The sequence below is a fragment of the Vombatus ursinus genome, unplaced genomic scaffold (assembly GCF_900497805.2).
Source record: "Vombatus ursinus unplaced genomic scaffold, bare-nosed wombat genome assembly UNPS02014847.1, whole genome shotgun sequence".
NCBI lineage: Eukaryota > Metazoa > Chordata > Mammalia > Diprotodontia > Vombatidae > Vombatus > Vombatus ursinus.
The window spans coordinates 6,492,914-6,515,928 of record NW_020954625.1 but is presented as its reverse complement, the minus strand read 5'-3'; the positions used below and the strand labels follow the sequence as shown (position 1 = coordinate 6,515,928).

Genomic DNA, 23,015 nt, shown 5'->3' with positions numbered 1-23,015 from the left:
ATGCTGTATAAATGTTAACTATTATTGCATGTTTTCCAAATAATTGTAAATACATTTAATAGTTTCAAGAAATTAGTAAAATTATATCATCCTGATTAGTTATATTTTTAAAATAATATGTTGTTTTCTAGAAAATTGTAAAACCTATAATCTACTTCTGGGAAACCTAACTTTAGAAAGCCAAGTACTAACCTGTAATGTGGAATTTTCTCTTTTGAGAAATTTTCAGTAATAGATTCCCTTATGAATTTAAACGACCAAATTGCTTTGAGCATTTTATTTTAGAAAACACTGTTACATAGCTTAAGCAGATACTTGTCCTTCATGCACAGAAAGAAAACGCAGGGATCATTTTTGCCCCTGAGCTAGAAGTTGTGGCAACAAAACTCCTTGAGCATTTCAGGTTCAGCATATAAAAACTTCTGTTCATGGAAAGCACTTTTAGAAAATTAAAATATAGCAGGGATTGGAAAAAAAAAACAGAAAATCCAGAAAATAAATCAACTTTAATAGCACATTATTCCAAATGCTTCCCAGCCAAATGAAGACTTCCTTAGCCACAGATCTTCTGATTCCTTGGCATTCCTAGGGATCATCTCAACCTAAGTCAATTGTTTCTGTAGCTGAGAAAACAGCTGAAAGGCAAGCTCAGGACCCACTCAGGCTCAAAGGTTTGCATTCGTATGCTTCTCTCTCCCTCAAAAAAGATTTGCTTTTTACCTGTGGAATAATGAAGAAAAACATTTCTAAGATTAACTTTTTTTACCCCTATGCCCTAGTAAAAAATGGAAGGCAGAGAATAGTGGCATCATGTTTGTATCAGTTATTGAATTACAAGAGGAATTATGCACTTCTGAGTAGAAAATAATAAATAAAAGTTGTGATCTAAAATGTGGATCTACAGTTTCTTTGAAAAGACATCCTTTATTGCTGTATTAGTTGATTTGGGTTTATGATTTCTAAAATTTGTTATATCTTTTCTCAGAAATTTCATGGTACTATGTCAGAAAACTTCTTGTACAGTAATGTATGTTAAAACACAATAGTGAAAAGTCAAATATTAGTAAAAGTACTTCTTGGGGTCTTTTCTATAACATTTATCTTGATTTCTAAAATGATTTTAACTTTTTCCACATTTGTTCCTCAATTCCACTATGCTATACATTTTATTCTCTTTTATAGTACAGGTCAGTTTTCACATCAGTATCCTATGCCTAGACGGAAAGGAGAATATAACTGTCATACCAGAGTCAGCTCTAATAAATTCTATGTTAATTTATAATGTATGTATGAGAATAGGCTTGTCCTTTCAGGGGAGCCATCTATAGCATAGCTGTTGAATAAGAGAATCATCCCAGCTATGCTCCAGTACCTTCCCTCAGCCCTACCCAAGTCTTAGGAGGTATCTCTTTTGAGAGTTGTATATTCTGGCAGCACATGGTGACCAACCCTCCAACCACTGGCACCATACCCAGAAATTGGAGAAAGTAAGGATGCTTCTCCCCCACACATCCCTCAAAAAAAGGATACCTTATGAGAAGCCACACCTCCTATTAAAAACAGAAAATAGAACAAGTCTAGAAAATGCCCAAAGTATATTGATTTTTCAGAATTGTAAAATGTTGAAGAGAAGTTAAGAAAAAATAGAAGTTGGTTATCTGAATAACATAATTAATAAAGACAGCGAATTTATATAATTAAAGCAAAACACAACCCCTCCTTCACAGTTTGGCATGACTTTCTTAGCTTTCCCTTTTATTTTGCCTATGTAGACGTGGAAATCTATAATAAAAATTTTATCACAGTAGTTAACTTTAGTAAGTAAACATTTGGTTTCTATCCAAGGTTCTAGGGATAACAATCTCAAGGTAACTTCAAATAGATTAAGAACTTTTTACTAAAATTGGAAAATTTATACCAAAAGAAAATATGTTGATTTCAATAAGAAAACTAGATTTGCATGCTAAAAAGAAATAAGAGAATGCTTCTTTTAGGGTGAGTCAACTAGTCGGTAGTCTTTTTTTTTCTTTTTTTTTTTTTTAGGCAATTGGAGTTAAGTGACTTGCCCAGTGTCACATAGCTAGTAAATGTCAAGTCTTTGGTCTGAGGCCAGATTTGAACTCAGGTCCTCCTGACTTCAGTACCGGTGCTCTATCTACTGCGTCACCTAACTGCCCTGTTGGTAGTCTTTAAATCTGAAGTTTCCAAATCTTGGGCATTCACTAAGATGAACAATGTTTCTGTGGTCCATGATCTATTATAAAACCAAGTATTCTAAAGTTAGCAGCATAAGGCTTATGTTTTTGGAAGTATGTATTATAACCAGTAGCTTCAGGGTAACTCTCAAAGGCAGACTAAATTGTAGAGGGGCTAAGACCTCAATTAGTGGAATGAATACCCTTACCCATAGGATCGCATACTTGAAGCATTAAACTGTAAAAACAATATAATCTAAAAATCTGTACTTTGACAAAGTAGATATTTGGGAGGTGATTAGACTAGGTAAACGTTTTTTTTCTTGCTAGGTTTGTTAAAAAAATGTTAGGAGACATCTGCTTTCTTTGCTTTTAAAGCAGTTTCCTAAAATATGATATCAGGTTTTAATAGACATGAATGAGAGCTGTATACTCTAAACCCATATTTGAAAACATGAAGCATTTGGGCTTTGAAACGGTGCCCAAAACAGTCTTTCTCAACTATTCATATTACATTCTTGTATTTCTCAGGTTGGTTGTTTTTTCTCTTCCTTTTGGGAGATTGTTCATTCATTTCTTTTAATGTCAGCCTTCTCACCCTTTTTGGTATTCGGACAACTCAGGAATACTTCTATCTATAAAATGATATGCCACAACCTTATATCAGCTTTGCAGGCTTATGACTTGTTGGGTTCTTAAAATGTATAGGTGGTTAAATGTGAAAAGTCAAACTCTTGAAAGTTATGAACAGAATTCATAATAAACAAAAGTCTACATTTTTATATTTGTTTTTAAATAAGTGTTTTTTATTTTGACAAAATGTATTATGCCTGTGCCTTGAGCATTGTCCCAAAGGTGAATTAATAATATACTCTTTGAGCATCTGTCTTTAGGTGAAATTCTACAGTTAGAAAAATTCAGTGCCCATAGGTGCTGATCTGCAATGGAATCCCTTTGCTCAGTGTTCTTCTGCCCAATCAGGTGGAATGTTTCACAGGCACATGGTTTATACAGCTCAAAATAGCTTGGGACCTGCGAACTGACAAATGCTCTGGCTTCGGTGGTGACAGGTTGTCCAGCTTCTTGCAGCCATCTTCACTGAAACTAAGGTTGTTAACTCCTCGCTCTTTATGGACGGCTACTTTCTGTGTCCAAGGACGTGAAGACTTCCCATGTTTCTCGTGTCATTTCATCTTCAAGTTCTCCAGGATAATTGGCATCGCTGTGGAACACCAGGGCTGGAGATTCTCATCTGGGTCAATTAAAAAAAAGAAAGGTAATATTTGGACTTAGTTCACAAATATGTTTTGATAACACTCCACAGAGCACTGACAGTGGATGAAGGAGTATTTCAGAATATTAATTACTGTTGATAAGATAGATTTCTAGAGTGAATATTTTTCTAAATAGATGTGTTGTATCACAGACAGTAGCACAAAAAAGAAAACAAATGTTCTTCAGAATAAGTTTGGAGAGGGTTATTGTCACCCCCCCTTCCCAACCTCTTGAAAGTTAGTACCTATTTGGGGCCTAAGGGAGAAAAAAATAATCAGAATGAAATTGTTACAGGTAACATATATACATATTATATATATTTTTTATGTATACATGTATACATATTTCTGTGTGTATATATATTTGGTATTATTTAGTCATTTTCAACCACCTATTCAAGTAATTGTGTAAAACAGTATTCCAGTAGAACATCCATTTCCTTCTTAAAGAAAAGTAAACCTAAAATAATGACTACATAGTTAAGATTTTCATTTTAATTTTTTTATCATGTAAAAGGATATGTCTTGCTAAATTTAGTATTGAGAGATCTGCTCCCTGGATTAATGTACACAACAGCTGCAGAAACAGTCCTACTCAAAGGGCATTGCTAGTTCTTTCCCCTATTCTATCTCTTGCTGCCTTTTCATTTCCATCAGAAAGATACTTGACTGTCAGTGGCAAGTGTTTGGCCTAATACATTACAATATTAAGCAGTAGTGAGGAACATATCTGATTTTAAAATTGTTTAAAAACATTAAAGAGTTCAGAAGGGAGAATAAACCAAATAGGGAGTTCCGGCTGCCCTAAGAGATGACCATCACATTAATACCATCAGAAAAAAATAATTACTTTACAATAAAATTTTAGTTACATCTTAATTTAAGGAAGCTACTATTTTTCAGCAAGAAAAAATAGCTAAAGGAACTAGGTTTACAATTGCAACTCTTCTTAGTCTTCCTTAGTTAATAAGCCTTGAGCATATTTTGCTTTTTGCCTTAATACATTATTAAAGTATGACATGCCACACATTCTGTTATATAATACAAGAATTATAAGAATTCTGATAAATAGTTAATGCCTTGCTTTGGGAAATTTAAAATTTCATAACTTACAATAGGGTTAAGAACCACATTTTAGACATGAGAGAGCTTTACAGTAATAGAGCATGACACATGCAGGTGGTCACAATCTGCATTCACCGCTTTTCCTCTGCTTGTAACCCTTGGCAAGTGCAAATTAGAACTCATCATGTTATTTTTAACATTCTGGTCTTCTTAGTAGTGTTAGTTATTATTATTATTAGACCAGTTTGTTATTTATTATTATTATTATTAGACCAGTATTATTTAGACCAATCTCTAAGTTCTAAGAAGACCCCATAGAACCTTATTTCACCTGCTCTGATGTAACTTAAAGGGGCATATTCAGTGAAATTGCTCTAGACTACAATCTACAGATAACAAGGAATATCCATTCGGTCCCACTTCTGCCTGAACCAAATGAAAATGTCATTGGGAAATGCTTAACAAAATAAATAAAAATGCAATACAACATAGATCATGTTAATTTGTGGTTTTCTCAGTCAACATGTGGACTGTAGGGATCTGTTTCTATTTGACTTTGGCACCACTGATCTAAACAACTAATTACTTAACACAGAAGTAGTGATATGCTTATCACATCAACCCGGCATGACAAGTAGATTTGGTGAGACTGATCCCAGAAAAATAAATTCCTTTGTTCATTTAACAATGTAAACATTCAAATCCATTCATATTGGTAAAGGAGATAAATATGATGAAGACAACTCAGCATTAAAATCACCAGATGATTTTAAGGCAACATTTCCGTGTTCCATTTGAGATTATTTTACATAGGTGGTTTTTATGACAGAAGGTAGCCATAAAATTAATTTTCTGGTAGGAATATTTCAAAATTACAAGTAATCATCATCTCCACCTCCTTTATAACTAGAATTTATAAGAAATCTCTATTATGTTGATTGATTCCTCTTGCATGGAGCAGTGTTACATGTCATTTAATAAGAAAACATAGTCCTTATTATGCTCTTTTATGAAACATCCGTAATATGGATCAACTAAAATCAAAATCATACTACTCTGTTTTATTGCAGTTGAAAAGTTTGATAATGCTGCCCCTTGAAATTTACCTTTTAATTGTTTCCTTTTCTTGAGTCCATTTGGCACCTTTACAGTTCAATCTGAATCAGAGTACATCTCTCATTAGCTAGAGAACAGAATTCCACCTGTGTAGATACAGGGTGGGGTCAATTAGATCCTCCTTGAAGGGACCTTAGTAGTTTATTCCATCTACAATGTTGTGAAAACAGCAAACGGGCAGGCATAGAATTGTCATGTTCCCAAGAGTCTGTCTGTGCCCTTACTGGGTAATGTACAGCCTTGGTTTACCCCCAAAGTGTCACTCTGTGTAGTAATGGAAGATATGAGTGTGAAAATGACCCTTATAATGCTATTATATGAAGAGGCTCAGGGCATCTTGTACATCTTTGTATAGGTTTTCCCTCTTTTTTAGAAAGGAGAAAATAAAGCTAGAAAATTATAATAAAGGAGATATCTTATATGTGTATGCAATTTTAAGTAATAGGTTATCAAACATCTGTCTTAGAGGGAACGAAAGTATAAATGAAATCACATCACACATTTTTAACATTTCAGTGTTAGCATTTAGATTTATTTCTAGATTGCCCATTTCTTGAATATTTATGTCATTGTAATCCATAGAATTCACATGCATCAATTAGAATCACTTTACCATTAAAAAAATTAACACATTTATATAGTGCTTTAAGGATTACAAAGTTTTCCTCCCAACAACTCTATTAGGTAATTATTAGTATCCACATTTTTCAAAAGAGGAAAGTGAGGCTCAGAGAGGTAAAATAATTTGTCCAGGATGTGTAATTAGTAAGCATCAGAACCAGAGTTTGAATCTAGGTCTTTCCTACCTCCAAGTCCAATATTTCTATATACTTGGGGGAGTTTTCAGGAAACTTAGAGTACATAAAGCTACAATCCGAATTAAAAAACACTCCACATTTGGAATGATGTTATACAACCTTGATTATATACTTCATTTCCTCCATTCCTTTAAAATACATAAATGAAGACTGGCTTTGCTTCCTGAGATCTTTTTATGACACTCCATTCCAACCACCACCCAATCCAACATCTTCATCATTTTCATGTCACCACAGAATTAAAATTTTTTTAATTCATTCTAATCACCTAAAATAGTGGCACATGTTAAAATACTAAAGAAAGAAAATGAATGGTCTTGTTCTTCATGTGAATTACAGAGTTTGAACTAGTTTTGTGATTTAAATGAATTAATATTGTTCTTTAAAAAAAATTTCCTAAGCTAAGTGTCTTATTTCTGGTGACTCGTTAATAGTAACAAAGACCTCAACTTTTTGTTTCTTTCTGTGCCCCCTACCAAATCCCTTTTTGTTCTTGGACTAATTTAATTTTTTTTGTCCACCTTCAGTGACTTTAATTTTTTTCTACAAAGTATAGCTAAAATCATTTCCATGCCTGCCACTTCAATTACATCTGCTAAATCTCTTAACCTGAGGTCTATGAACTTGGTTTTTCACATTTGCTTTCACTATATTTTGATAACTATATTTCAGTATAATTGGTTTCCTTTGTAATCTCATGTATTTTATTTTATGTATTTAAAAATATTTTTCTGAGGAGTTCATCAGCTACACGAGACTGTGTCCATGACACAAAACACAAAAAAGGCTAAGAACTGCTATCTTAAAAGTACCCCTATTTCCTTCCAAATTAAATTTTGGCAGTGGCCTTTACTATTCTGTGCTAGCTAGCACCTTCTCTCTTCTTTTATGTGCCTAAACCACATCCTTCAACTAGCCAGCCTTTCCTTCTTTTCCAAGACTTTTCCAAGTCTTACCCAACCTACTAAAAATTCCCTCCTTTTTCCACTGAAACTTATCCCTGTCTTTCTTATTTCAAAATTCACATCCTTCCCCCTTTAGGAAGCTTTCATTGACCAGTTTGATCCCCACTTTTCTGCTAGTTCTTTTGTGCATCAATACAATCCCCTTATCTAAACATACTTATATAATTTTCATATTTATCAGCTTTTTGACCTTATTTTCCTTTTTAAATTTGTCATATCCTTAAAAGAAGGGACTTTGCTAAGTCATTACTAGATAACTCAAGTGACCATTACTCTAGTACTATACACCCTGAATTTACTCAGTATAGGTACTTGTTGACTGAATGACTAAAACTTTTCAAACAAAGTAGTTTAGACTTTTCTCAACATAAACCCTGCCTCATAAATATTCAGATGCTGTTTTCAGACAAACCTAAAAAAACAAGCTGTATCCATTGTGTCTAAGACTAGTTTCTATTAGCTAAGATTCATTTTTTGAATCAGCAAGAGTTTCTTCAAAGGACCTACTAAGAACAGTTATGTGGTATGGCAGACAGTAGGAATGATCAATCAGTCACAGACTCCTGGACCTCGATCTGGAAGGACGTGAGAAGCCATCTAGTTTAGCTCGCCTTGTTTTCCAGTTGAAGAAAATGAAGTTTCAAAGAAATGGGAGCCAATGGAAATTTGATGATCATCTTTTCCCTAGGGGTTATTCTGCTAGCAGTAACTAAATATTGGCAAATTATAGGTTATAAAGAATATAATAATAGTTAACATCTATATGACACTTTACATACATTATCTTGTGTAAGTCACACAGTAACCTCATTTTGTAAAGAGGTTCATAGGATCAAAGAGATTAGATAACTTGCCCAGGGATGCACAAGTAGTAAGTGTCTAAGGAGGAATTTGAACCCAGGTCCTGACCAAGTCAAGTCCGAAATTTTATCTGTTAGGCTGTACTGATTTGAATGTGTATGAAGTTACTTAAGTGCATTAAGGATTGAGAATAGGCCTGTGATTTCATTGGCCTAGGGACCTTCTGAGTAGAGTTATCCTTTTACTAAAGCAGGCTGTCACCTTCTCTGCAACTTATAGACTGACAGAGTAGCCTAGAGCACAGAGAGGTTAAGTGACTTACCCAGTGTCAGACAGTTAGGATGTGTCCAAGGCAGAACTTGAACCCGAGTCTTCCTATATTCAAAGCCAGCTCTTTGTATACCACTACACCACGTAGCCTCAAAGGTAAGGAAAGTAACCTCATTATAGGCCTTTTTCTTTGTGGAGAGGGAAGTAACTAGACTTAAGTTTTCCCATTTTTATCACAACTAATACACATAACAATTAATTTAAAATAGTAGTCTTTCTACTTCAAGTTCCTAACAACTTTTCCCTCTACCCCCTTCTTAAGCATTCACATTCACAAGAGAAAAATAATTGTACATTACCCTTATCCCTAACAATATGGTCTCTTCAGAAGTTTGGACCATGGCTAAAAACGAAAAGTAAAAACATAAAGGATCAAGGGCCTAGGAAAAAAATGTTGCTTTGTTCATGTAACCTGTGAAGTTTGCCCCAAACAAACTACATACATTTTCAAGCAGTTCCCTGGTCACACATTCTGTTCTGAAGAAGGATGACTAGAAGGAGGTACCCTGAGGTAGTCAGCAAGACCAGACGGGTAACTAACTTGGCTATTTGAGAGAAGCTGTGATTGCATCAGCATGGACACTTCTACCAGAGCAATTGCAGTCCAGTCCTGCAGCCTCCTCCTGGTCAATGTCCCTGTTTTTTCATAAATCCCCCACTGAACATCTAAGTGTGCTAGAGACTGTCCTTTGGGACTTCTAAGATTTCGTGACTACCAATGTAACACCTTCCCTCTCCGTTCATCATCTCCTAATCTCACTATATGCTACCCCACCTTTTCTAGTCATACACATCCTTCATTACATACTTTGTATCACTTCTTGAACTCAATTCATATTTGGTAGCATATCCTTGCATTACCCTTTTTATAACCTACAATGTTGTCTCTTGTGAGATAAAAAATGCTTGTTGAATGAATGAATCAACGAAACGGTTATGTTTCATGATTTGTAGCCATATACCATCACCAAGAAGGTATTACTGCTGCAAACAAACAAATTTGCTTTGGCTGTAGAGAGCTGCTTGAAATTATTTAAAGTATCATGCAGTTTCTCAGATATGATCTTGTTCACCCTCTGTTCAATTCTGGGCCTAATTCATTGTCCATCTGCAAGTGCCTGTCCAAAAATAATGTAGTTGTGACTCAGAGTGTTTGCCAGCCAGCTGCATGTTTGCATATTTGGACAATATGCATCCTTACTGTATTAGATATTGTAGTGTGGATGGGTACCCTTGGAGTAGCCACATATCTCACTGATGAGGATCCACTCTGTTTGGAGGCTCAATGTCATTCATAGATGGGGGCATTGGAAGAAACTCAGTAATCTCTAGGAAATTTTTCCATTTGAAATTTGAGCAGGACATTTTTCATAATCAGAAGATTGTTCACCAAGTTTATCTGTTTGGTTGCTTCTCTCAAGGAATCTCCTATGATCAAGTGAGAGAATGCGTTTAAAGCCCTATGTCGAGAGAATACAGGAGAATCTTGTATCCTCTACTCTTCTCAATCAAAGCTATGACTGTGAAGATGTTGGCTGTGTGAAATTGTAAAATCCTGCCTGCTGCCTTCTCATATTTTCATCAAGAATATCCTCAGAAATATTTTCTAGAAATAAGACAGTAATAAAAGCAGTGTAGCTTAGTGGAACACCTGGCCCAAAAGATGGAGGTTCCAGTCCTGCCTTGGACACATCTTGGCTCTGTGACTCTGGGCCTGTCAATTAACCTCTCAGTACTCTAGGAAACACCTAAGGTTGCAGAGAAGGTGCTGACTCATTGGTAGAGGTAATTTCTTTACTCAAGAATTCTTTATGCCAATAAAATCACAAGGTTATTTCCTATCTCCAAAGAAAATCAGTAGCTGCTGTCTTCTCAGTCACCTTTAAAAAATGTTTTCTGTTACTTTTTCCATCCTTTTGAAAATTTCTCCTCTTTCTGACATCTTCAAAATTAATCATTGATTAGTATTAAAATTGTGCCATCTTCAACTTGGATTTTCTCTGTATATATTTGGTCAGGTTCAGCTACATTTCCTTCTTATTTCGTTTTACTGAGTGTCATTTTTATTTCTTCATATAACCCATAAGGTGTTATAGTCCAAACATGGTGGTTCCACTGTCATTGATAGTCTGAATAGATATCTTTAGACGTGAGGGCATATCTGTTCCATTTCGTATCTATTTTCTGTCTTTTCAGTTTCATCTATGAAAACTCTTGGGAAGGCTGATTTGGGCAAACAACAAGTTTCCTATAAGTTCATTTTCCTCTCAACTGCTTTTCACTGTTTTATGAGATAATATTGCTAATAATCTTCCATTATCTTCCATTAAGTTTTGCAAATGAGTTTGGTAGTCTAAACTTGTTTCACCCTTATGTTTATCCATTTTTCAAAGAGATCAAAGGTTCTAGGTTAAGGCATTTTTATTCTCTTTTGGCTGCCTTGCTAATGTGGTTGTTTTATATCAGTTCAGTTTCTGAGAAGTGGCAATAGAGACTTCATCCATTTCCCAGTGTTCAGAGCTAGCAACTTATTTAAATAAGTTTGGTTGGAGATGTAGTAATTACATACAGTGTTTTAATTTAGTGTTGCTTTTATTCTTTGCTCTGATGTTATGTTTAACTTTTGCTTTAACAGTCAGTATCCTTCTACATACAGACTATGGATTCAGAAATCACATTTACATCAGTTGTTTCTTGTTTGTTAGGACACAGTCAATTTAAATTTTTATCATGTCATTCAGCTCTCTACATATCTCATGCCGGCCTGCGCAACCTGTGGCCCACCAAAAGATTTTGGGCAGGCCTGTGAAAAATGTAGAGGAAATATAGAGGAAATCCCGCAGGTTGTGCAGGCCTGATCTAGGATCTCCTGACTCTCTACTTGGAGAAAATATTCTTAATATACAGATATGGGGCTTCTGAGTTCTTGGCAAGCCTTTGCCCTCTGTCATTTCTTATACCATGTCTTTCTCTTTGTACTGTACCACATACACTCTCCCCCTGTTCTCACCTTCACATTGAAGGCACTGAATATTGAGATGTCAAAGTTTGGGAATTCTTGTCAGGTTTTTTGTAGAATTTCAACTGCTTCTTCATCCTCCCACAACAGATATTGGTGCTTAAGCTGTAACCATCTTCATGGTAATCCTTTTGCCAGTATTTATCATGAACACTTTTAGGTGAGATGGACAAGTTATGTTTCTCTCGTATAGGCATACGTCAAAAGCACTCTCCTGACTTATTTATCCACCTGGAAGGAGAACTTGTGAGCCGTCCTTCCATTCCACTGGAAGTTCTTCATATCTTGTAGTTTTATTTATAATGAGAATATCGATCTAGATTTAATTCAATTTTTTCAGTTATATACAAACTACAAATTACTTGTTGTACAAGTCATTCACCTATAGAGTACCAATAATTGAATTATTATTTGTAAGAACCTGAAAATGGTATTATATTTAGCACTATTTTTTGCATCTCTGTGGAAAGGCTGAAGGTCATTTTTGTGTTCTTAATCTGCTTCGTTGGTCACTAATGGCTGGGAAAAGGGGAAATGGAAAAAATTATGACTCTCTTGAATGTATGAAGGGATAGCATGTTGAAAAGAGATTAGACTTATTCCACTTGGTTCCAAAGGGCAGATCTGGGGCCAATGTTGCTGGATATTTTTTTTTTTGGTAGGCAGTGGGGTTAAGTGACTTGCCCAAGGTCACACAGCTAGTAAGTGTCAAGTGTCTGAGGCTGGATTTGATCTCAGGTCCTCCTGACTCCAAGGCTGGTGCTCTATCCACCGCACCACCTAACTGCCCCTGGGGTCAGTGTGTAGAAGTTGCAGAGAGCCATATGTTGGCATGATGGAAAGAGCAACTATTTAATGATTAGAGCTGTCCAAAAGGTGAATGGGCTTATTTTGGAGGGAGCAAGGTCCTCTCTTACTTGAGGTTATCAAGTCAAGACTGGATGACTAATTGTTGGAGTTGTTGTCTAAGGGATCCTCATTCATGTACAGGATCTTTCCCTTCCAATTTTGAGATCCTATTATTCTGTTTAAGAATCCACCAGTGAGCAACCAAGTCTCTAGTGATGAGCCTCTCTGTACTTACACTGGCCTTCAGGTGGCAGACAGTCTGGCAGTACGCCCATATTCAAAACTTTCCAGTTTGGTAAAATTTGGCCAAGTTTGTGCTCTATTGGTATATCCTTCAAAACCCATGGTTATCTCTATGGCCTAATGAGGTTATAGAGGATAGATGGGAAACTTCTCATAAAATTGCCCCTAAAACCACACTGGGCACAAAGTTGTATTTTGCCTCTTGAAAAAGCTAGAAGCATAACATATGTTGTTATTTCTCTAAGAATAGCTATCCCTTTTGGATAAAAGAAATGTGGAAGTTGGTAGAGCACTCCCACTACATCTTAATCATTGTTATCCAAGCTTCACCTGACACTAGAAGTGCCTCGTGACAAAAAGTTAGGGACCAGCTTAGACAAAACGTTAATTATAGTTACATCTGTCTCATGGAGGAAGAAAGCAGTCTCAATCACTAGCACATTTACCTTGTAGACTCTTCTAACATAACTACAGCTTTCCACAGCCTTCTGATGAGATCCATGTTTATTCACCAACATGGAAGCACAGATTCGCTGAGTATCCAATTTTATACTGAAGAATAGTTTGTGACAAGTCTTCTAAGTTGCTGACCCTCAGTATTCATGCTGTCCCTTCTCACTGGACTCACTGAGGTGCTCATTTCACTCATTTATTGGCCATGAGGGGGTAGGGAGACCCATTTAAAGTATTTTATACCAGGGGTAGTGCCTGGCCTCCTGCTACAGCCATTTCCATTAACATTTGTTAGACTCAATGTTACTAGTTCAGCTATACTAAGTTAAGAGCATATTCAAATATAAATAGTGAATCAAATGATGCTAATAAAATATATTTTATAGAGTTTAAAATATATATGAGAAGGAATTTTAGAAATGACATATTGTTTGCATATAAATGAGTGTTTTTCTTGACCTTAAATTTTGGTTTTTTTATAAGGTTAAGGACTTCCTTGGCAATTATTTTGTACTATTAATTAGTGCAGTAAATCCTTTTCTCATGGATAGTTAAAAGATAAGATTAAGCTCTGGCTGGCTCAGTGGATAGAGTGTTGGGCCTGGAGTCAGGAAGAGCTGAGTTTAAATAAGGCCTCAGACACTAGCTGTGTGACCTCGGGCAAGTCACTTTACCTCTGTCTACCTCAGTTTCCTCAACTGTAAAATGGGGATGATAACAGTACCTACTTTGCAGGGTACAGCACTTAGCACAATGCCTGGTACATAGTAGGTGCTATAAAAATGCCCTTCCCACCCCCTAAAGACTTCATGCTTAATGGCTGTCCCTTACTAAATGAAAGTTCCTAAGCTGGAAGAACTTCCTGAAGAATATTTGAAGGGGAGATAACTGAGTGAAGATAAACTTTCAAGAACTTAATATTCATGTCTAAGATTTGCCTTGGTGCCCCAGGGAACTCAAAAACTTTTTATTTCTGCAAATAAGAAACCACCTTGGCTTTTTTTGGCCTGAAGGCACTTCAGAGGAGAGCAGAGGCTGATAAACTTTGGACTGTAGTCACTCAAAAACAAATGTAGTTACTGAAAAGGAAGCAATGCTGATGAACTTTGACTTTTGATTTTTTATGGACATTTCTGAGCAATAGCATTCAGTCAAACTTTATTTATGGCTGAACATAGCCACAGCTCTGACTGACTGCCCAGCTGCCTCTGTAGAAGAAATAGAGACTAGGGCTCAAATTCTGGTTCCATCATTATCAGTGTGTGACCCTGAGCAAGTCACTCAACTCTCTGAATCCCTTCTGTAAAATTAGGATGTTAATACTTATACTCCCTGCCTCACAGGGTTGTTGGGAAGAAATCATTTTGTAAAACATGATAAAACCCGCCATATAAATGTGAACAATTATTTTCCTCTCACTTGCTCTTATCAAAGTTTGCCTTTTAAAATTTTCATTCCCTTAGGGCCTTATTACCTGTGTGACCAAAACTGATCATCCAGTGCAGTGGGTAGAGAACTGGGTCTGAAGTCTGAAAGACCTGAGTTCAAATTTGTCTTCAGATATTTACTAGCTGTATGACCATGGGCAAGTCACTCAACCACTGTCTGCCTCAGTTTTCTCCTTTGTAAAATGGTGATAATAATAGTGCCTACTCCTAGGATTCTTGTGAGGATCAAATGAAATAATAATTATAAATTTCTTAGTACAGTACCTGGTACATAGCAAGTGTTGTATATAAATGTAGCTATTATATTATTATCATGTGACAGTGGCTGCTAATGAGTTAATGTATTACACATATCTTAAGTAATATATTTACATTTTAACAGGGATTTCTGAAGACAGTACATTAGCCCAAATAGTGATTCTAATGGTGGGAATTTCAGGCATTGGCAGACTGATGGAAAAGACAGCAAGAGATAGGTGAGCCATTTGGCACCCTTTGAATCATAACTTAAAAGCAATAATATGTGTGGACCAATATGTAGGCCAGGCCTCTATAACCTTCTAGGAATCTGGCAAATTGCCCCCCAAAAAAAGAAGATTGGGTGGAGAGGATTTTATAGTATGACTGCCAAAAGAGTGAAAGGAAAAGGGACAGAAACAATCTAGTCATGGAATCTTAGGTCTTGAAAAGACCCTACAAATCATTTAGCTTAATCCCCTCATTTTACAACATAAGCACTTGAGGGCCCCAAAAAGTAGTGAGTCCAACAAGGTCACTGTGCCAGTTTGTACACAACCAGAATTAGACTCCTAATTTCTAGTATAATGCTTCTCTACAGTATCACAATAAATGCAGATTCAATTTCCAAAATCAAGATAGTTCAAAGATCTGTTAAGTATATAAAAGAAAACAGCTATCAATAAACTTCACTAAAATTACTGTACTGTAAATTTGATTTACACTATTAGAAACTCTTGACAAAATAGCTTTAAAACTAAAGTCATTGCATTATATTCTGAATTAGAAATTCAGAATTTCTGTGGCAGCTAGGTGGTGTAGTGGATAGAGCACTGACCATGAGGTCAGAGGGACCTGAGATCAAATCTGGCCTCAGACCAAACACTTAACAGTTACTAGTTGTGGGCAAGTCACTTAACCCCAATTGCCTAAAAAAAATTTTTTTTCAATTAAAAAAAAAAAGAAATTCAGAATTTCTGCCCTGCATCTAGTAGGTATCTTTGTAGAGTATATATTAAGCCTGAGTTTGAAAGGATTTAAATCACTAGAAGTAGGGTGAACTCTAGTACAAAATAAGGTAAGAAATTTGTTTCAGGGATATATTAAAAGAATGAATGTTTGTAAAGCATTTATAAGTTCTTTAAACAAAAAGAATCCTATATAGAGAAAATAGAAGTAAAAATAAAAATTACTCCCATAATTTTTCAAGGAAACAATCACCATGAGAAGGTAAGACAACTGAGCTATGAGGATGAAAAAACTACTGCTCAAAGCAGCCTTGAGGAAGATACTTGCTTTTCTTCCATGCTGCAGCTGACTGAAAGTAGCATATCAATCTAAGAGGAATAAGATTTTTTGACTGGGTCCACTCTACTATATCATGTCCCCTGAGATGGTCCTGCAAAGGGGTAATAAGAGAACAAGAGCTGGGTGATACCTCTTCATGGCAAAGCAGTATTGCTGTTGTAGGGGTCTTGTATTCCTGGGTGGCTTTCCCTGGGTATGTTTGGGTTCCTTGTGTCTTGTGTGTCAGGCCATACTGTACGCTGCCAAAGGTCTCGGGCACAAAGAACACTAAAGGGTTCCATGATGATAACTATCGGAAAGGCAAGAGTAATAACTATGTCCTTGATGAGACCTTCGCTGCCCTTTCCTACTCACTCAGATGTTCTTGTGTCAGGAGTCATGGGATCAGAAGGCAACATAACCCAACAGAAAAAGTCCTGGATTCAGAGTCTAAGGACCTACCTAGATTTCAATCCCAGATCTATTCCTTATTGTACCTGTGTGACCCTGGCAAGGTCCTTAACCTTTTCCTGGGCCTTATTCTCCTCATCTATTGAAAGATGGATTGGAATAGCTGTCTCCTGAGATCTCTTCTAGCTCTTAAATCTATTAGGCTAAATTGGGGCATGATAAACTTAACCTATGTTAGCCTTACTTTTATGCACATATCCAGTGACTCTAATCCTTATTTGTGGTCAGTGACCCTTAGAATTGCAGGTGTAGTACAATGACAACCAAGAAAGGAAAACATAATCAGCAATGAAAATGTATATTTATATTGAGGGTGAGGGTTGGGAGAGAATGGGAGGAAAACTTTGTGGGTCCATAGAGTTAACTTGTATTATTATCATCATATTCAAAATATGGTGCTTCTAATATCTGCCACATCAACAGATACCATATCTACCAAGAGTAAATTATTATAATATGTTTGACAAATAGAACTTGACTTTTAATGCCAATTTATATTATAGCTTGAGAGCTCGAAGGGACCCTAGAAGTCATCCAATACAAACCATTTCTTTTACTAGTGAAGAAACTGAGACCCAGAGGGACTAAATTATTTATCTAATGTACATGGTAAATAAGCTCTTGGTTCCCTGCTCTTTTTCACCATATTATACTTAGTCTTTAGTCCATCTAGATCAAAGAAGACTTAAAGCAAGATTGACATTTAACCCTGTTAGAAGTAGAGGAGAAAAGGGGGTAGGAAAGGTAGAAGACAATAGGATGAAATGGAAGGAGGTTTGGTCTTGGAGTCAGACCTAGGTTGCCACTCACTGGAAGGCCTTGGACAAATCATTTAACTTCTCCACGCCTCAGTTTTCTTATCCAAAAAATGTGAATAATACTTTCCCTACCTACCTCTGAAGTTTGTGAGGAAGATATTTTTAATAACTATCAAGGACTGCATAACCACATGCTATCATTAGGTATAATAATCAGTCTGAAGTATACTATGTAATACTCTGCAAGATAAAAGTATGAAAAGAATGTGACTAATTTTAAAATAGATATGCCCAAACTTATACAACCGAGTAAGCATTGCCACCTTCAAAATAGTCATCTCACAGGGGCAGCTAGGTGGCATAGTGAATAGAGGTTTGGTCTTGGAGTCAGGAGGACCTGAGTTCAAATCCAGCCTCAGACACTTAACACTTACTAGCTGTGTGACCCTGGACAAGTCACTTAACCCCTATCACCTCACCAAAAAGCAAATAAATAAATAAATAAAGCGTCACCTCACAAGGCAGTACACATTGATCCTGATATTATTGTTTATGCTATTTTGGGGCTCCTCCAAAACCTGTAAGTTCAGGTAGCAAATCTTCATTCTTTAAGAATGGACTTGAGTTTTGGAAATAGTCCCAAATCATTCAGAATAAATAATTTGAGATGATCAAGATGAACATATTTGTTTTAATTTTTTTATAATATAATGAAATATAATATTTATTTTGTTACTTCTTTTTGTTAGCTTCTGAACTTCCACTTTCGTCTTTGTATTTTAAAAATCCTTCACTTTTTCTTTTTTTACATCAGTATCAATACCTGCCCACTGTCCTCCACAATGCTCCCCCATGCCACTGGAAAATAAAAGCATTTTAACAAATATGTATAATCAAGCAAAACAAATTCATATATTATAATAAAATAAAGCATAATAAAATAATTAGACTGATTATATTGTTTCTTCTGGTTCTACCCGGGGGCAAGGCTAGGAGCAGTCACCAAGAAGGGCACTCTGTGGCTTGGGCTTCATTACCAGTGGGATGACCTGACCTGAGTCATGGCAACCTGGAAGGGTAGGGAGGGGCCAGAAACAATTAGGGAGTGGTTTGAGGTTAGGTAACCATCAGTCAAGGGTCAGGGGCCAGAACAATGACTTGTTCCAGAATTACATTTTAGAAGTGTGACAGTACAAGCAAAATACTGCCCAAGGTTTTCCAAGAGTTCGAGGAACTAGGTGACCAAAATGATACAATTCCAGTTTGGTTTTGTATGGAGTTATTGTGCTAATGTCCTTTTGACTCCCACCACTTCTGACTGGCTATTGCCGTCCCACCTTGCTCTTCCCCCAAGCTTCCTAGGGACAACCCTCATAGGTTCTAGTATTTTCCTTAAGGGAAAATAGTTTGCATTACATAATGCCAAAAGAATTTTGTGTACTTTTGTCTGCATACTGGCATGGTGGAAAAACCATTGGATTAAGAGTCAGGACGCTTCATTTTTTTGGTCTAGAAAATAGTAATAATAGAGACCCCAATCCAACTGGGAGTATGGCAGGTGAACAAATAGTCTGGTACCATTTACTCATTAATGGATTATAGTGACAAGTTTGTTGATAAATGAGGAAAGAATCTCATTTTACTCTATATTCAGGAAAGGGAAATGTAGTGATTTGTATAAATAAAGAATACTGTTAAAACTGTAAAAAAACAAAAACAAAAACAGAAACACTTGGATTCTACAAGTGTCTACAACTCAAACACTGCTTGACCTCCAAAATTACTTGACCTATCTAAGGCTGTAAATGTAAATTGTGATAATACTTAAAATATTTACCTTACAAGGTTGTTTTGAGGCTAGTAATTTGTAAATAGTAAAGCACATATAAATTAAAATCAATTTCAGTACTATATAAATGGTTTACTATATAAACCACATTTAAAAAAATAATTCCTATATATAGTCTTATGTTCTAAACAGGTATCAGTCAATGAGACAAAGCCCATTTAGTGATTAAGGTTTAATAAAAAAAAAATTGAGGCAGAGAGTAGCCTCTTTATCTAGTCAAAAAAAAAATCAATCTGGGAGGAGAAAGTCAGACTGGTGACTCTGCATAGGCCTCCCTCACTTAAATCCAATTCACTTGCATGTCATGGCATCATCTCCCTGATGTCATGGTCCTCTTTGAGAACTCAGGATAAACAATCACAACAACAACAACAATGTTCTAAAACAGACATGGACATATTTGTAAGTGTCTAGTCACAAATCATATAAAAGTCTTTTTATTTCCTTGGAATTTGGAGATTTGCTTTTCTTCTTTCCTTATAAGATCTACGTAAGGATTGAGAACTGCATCTTTATGAGTTTTAAAGTAAACATTTATTGAGAATTTCTGTGTTTATATCACTCATGTTTATTTTGTCTATAAGTTTTTTCTTTATTAGGAACATCAATATTCACATTTCAATATACAAAGAATAGAAAAGGCAGTTGTGAAATCATGAGTTTCTATTACATGCAGATTGGTTGTTTTTGTTTTTTTTTAAACACAATACAATATCAACATTGCCCTACTTCTCTTTGTTATCTTTTGAACTTCCACTTTCTTCTTTGTATTTTAAAAATCCTTCACTTTTTCTTTTTTTCTATCACATCAGTAACAATACCTGCCTACTCTCTTCCAAAATGCTCCCCCACCCCACTGGAAAATATGTCTAGCAAAACAAATTCACACATTAACCTCGTCAGATATTATATGTCTCATTCTGTACCTGTTATTCTGTCTATCACTTATCTGCCAAGAGGCTGCAAATATTCTTCAACATCAGTCTTCTGAAACCAGGATTGGTCATTGCATTGATGAGATTCCTGAAGTCTTTCATCATGTGTTTTCCTCAATATATCCCTTTCCCTCAACCTCCAAGAGAATCATCCATTCCTTATAACAAACAATAAAAAGAGAAACAGTTCAGCAAAACTAACCAACATAGAAAAAGTATAACATTATACGCAATGTTCCATACCGGTAATCTCCACCTCTATAAGAAGTTAGGAAGATATAAAAGTACTTCCTTACAGCAAACTACTCAACAAAGAAAAACATTCAATGTTAGTACCAGCATTTGGAAAATGAAATCCTGTAACATTACAGTTTTTTTAGTATTCAAAATTTAGTACTCATCATATAGAAACAATTCCATTTATGATTTAAAAAATCCTCAAATAACTAAAGTGCACAGTGATAATGTCTATTCCAGGGGTAGGGAACCTTTGGCCTTGAGGCCACATGTGGCCCTCTAGGTCATCAAGTGTGACCTTTTGACTGAATCCAAACTTTGCAGAACAAATCCCCTGAAGAAAAAGATTTGTTCTGTAACACTTGGACTCAGTCAAAAGGCCTGACCCAAGGACCTAAAGGGCCACATGGGGCCTCAAGGCTGCAGGTTCCCCACCCCTGGACTGATCAGGAAACTAAACTTACATACCTTGTTTCTGGTCAAAAGATAAAAGTCCCTGTGTATATAGACCTTCCCTGAGTGAGATTGACTATCCAATTTGGTGATCAGTTCAGATTTGCCATGTATCCATATCTGTAATTACAGTTTCTGTTACAATTGAAGTAAACGTGTGGGTGAGAATTGCATTTGTTCTCACTATAATTGTGTCATTAGACTGTGAGCTCCTTGAGGGCTCTTTTGTCTCTATGTATTCCCAGGCTTAGCACAGTGCCTGGCACATAGTAGGCTCTTAATAAATGTTTATTGATGGACTGATTTGAAACACCATGTGGTATCACAGGATTGTGATGGTAATTATCTTACTTAATAATTTAGTGTTTAAATAGTGTTTAATAAATGCTTGTTACTTGTTGACTAATTCTGTGTTCCCAATTCTAGTCAAATATCATGTAGTTTAAATTTATTTTGTAATTTATAAGATAATAGAGCCAGACCTTTAGACAATCTCTTTGATATAAATTAGGTGCCATCACTATTTGACCAAGAGTATGTCTCATTTGGGGTTTATGTTCTTAAGAATCTATTGTGTAAAATTAAATATAGACCTGCTACTTCCCCCAAATCATCCTGTTGTTATTTTTTCCTTTTCTTTTTCTTTTTTCACTTTGTTAGCAGCATGCAAGACGACAACATAGAAGCTTCCACTTCCATATCCCAGCTTCTAAGGGAAAGCTATTTAGCTGAAACCAGGCATCAGGGAAACATCGAGAGAAGTCGGGCAGAGTCTACCCCCAATCCTTTCCATTTTGGGAGTCTTGCTGGAGCTGCTGGAGGAGGAGGGGGTCAAGATGACCTTCCAGATCTTTCTGCCTTCCTGAGTCAAGAAGAATTAGATGAAAGTGTCAATCTGGCAAGACTAGCCATCAATCAAGATTCTGTGGATAGCAAACCTGATGATTCCCAATCTAGAAAACATATTTCTTCTGATCAGGCGAAAAATTCAAGTAAATCAAGTTCTGATCCTAACTTCTACCAGTATCGCCCTGAGACTCAAGCCAACTCCAAAGAAAGCACTCAAGAGACAAAGAAACCGCAGTACAGTTCAGAAACCCAGTCTAAAAAGGTGTTCCTAAACAAGGCTGCTGATTTCATTGAAGAGCTATCTTCTCTGTTCAAAGCCCACAGCTCCAAAAGAATCAGACCGCGCGCCTGCAAAAACCACAAAAACAAGTTGGATTCTCAAAGTAAAGTCCCACAGGAAAACAGTACCAGTTTTTCTGGTCAGTCCGAAAGACGGGAAAGATCTTCTATTCCCATCCCCATTCCTCAGGACACCCAAGATAATGAAGTGAATCATGCCCTTGAACAGCAGGAGGCTGAGAGACTTCAGGAAATTGAGCGAATTACCAGTGAAACAACCAGTACCGATGTCACCCCGGATTCATCGCCTTCATCTTTGTACTATGAAGAGCCTCTGGGACAACCACCACGGTTTACTCAGAAGCTACGGAGCAGAGAAGTTCCAGAAGGAACTAGAGTGCAGTTGGACTGTATAGTAGTAGGAATTCCACCACCTCAAGTAAGGTAAAAATGTCCCACCATCTTAGCAATTCATTTCTAGCAATTCCGATGTTCCTGTTGTGACTGAGTTTTGAGTAGTTGGGTAACCAAAATGAGTTACTTCTATTGGTAAAATAGTCACAACCTGAAGCCTGTAGCTATGAGAATGTATTTACCATCAATATCCAAGCCAGTAGTATTCTTTGAATTTTAGAAGAAAAGAAGATTATATTATTTGTGGCTGATATTTTATTAGAATAAATATTGTAGCTAAGTTATAAGCCAATATAAAGGGATACTGTTACATACTTCCAAATTTTGCTTATTATGAATTACTTTTATAGTTAGGGAAATGCCAGTCAATCCTAATAAGATTAATTTGCAAAAAGATTCCTTCATTCTTTTAAACACCTACCTATAGTATACTTAGCTGATTTTATTTCATTGCCACTGATAGCTTAAAGGCGTTCCTCCTTCATTGGTGGGTTAGCACCTAACATGCCAAATAGATGAGCAGGAACTATTTTTTCTCAACTAATGGGCATTTTAAAGAATTGAAATAGTCATGGTTTCAGTTTATCTTATGTAGTATGCAATATTATTTGTGCATATGTTTGTACCTATGCATCTATATATGTACATATTATGAAATTAAAAGACATAC

General features: G+C 36.1%; 1 protein-coding gene across 1 annotated transcript in view; it reads left to right on the top strand.

Moving 5' to 3' along the window:
• Positions 1-3,415: 3,415 nt before the first annotated feature.
• The window catches only part of MYPN (myopalladin), a 97,679-nt gene continuing 78,079 nt past the window's right edge, over positions 3,416-23,015 (top strand). The window contains exons 1-2 of the mRNA XM_027840693.1: positions 3,416-3,471; positions 21,464-22,375. Of these exons, the coding sequence (XP_027696494.1) occupies positions 21,468-22,375 (908 nt within the window). The 5' untranslated portion in view covers positions 3,416-3,471; positions 21,464-21,467. The remainder of the gene's footprint in view (positions 3,472-21,463; positions 22,376-23,015) is intronic.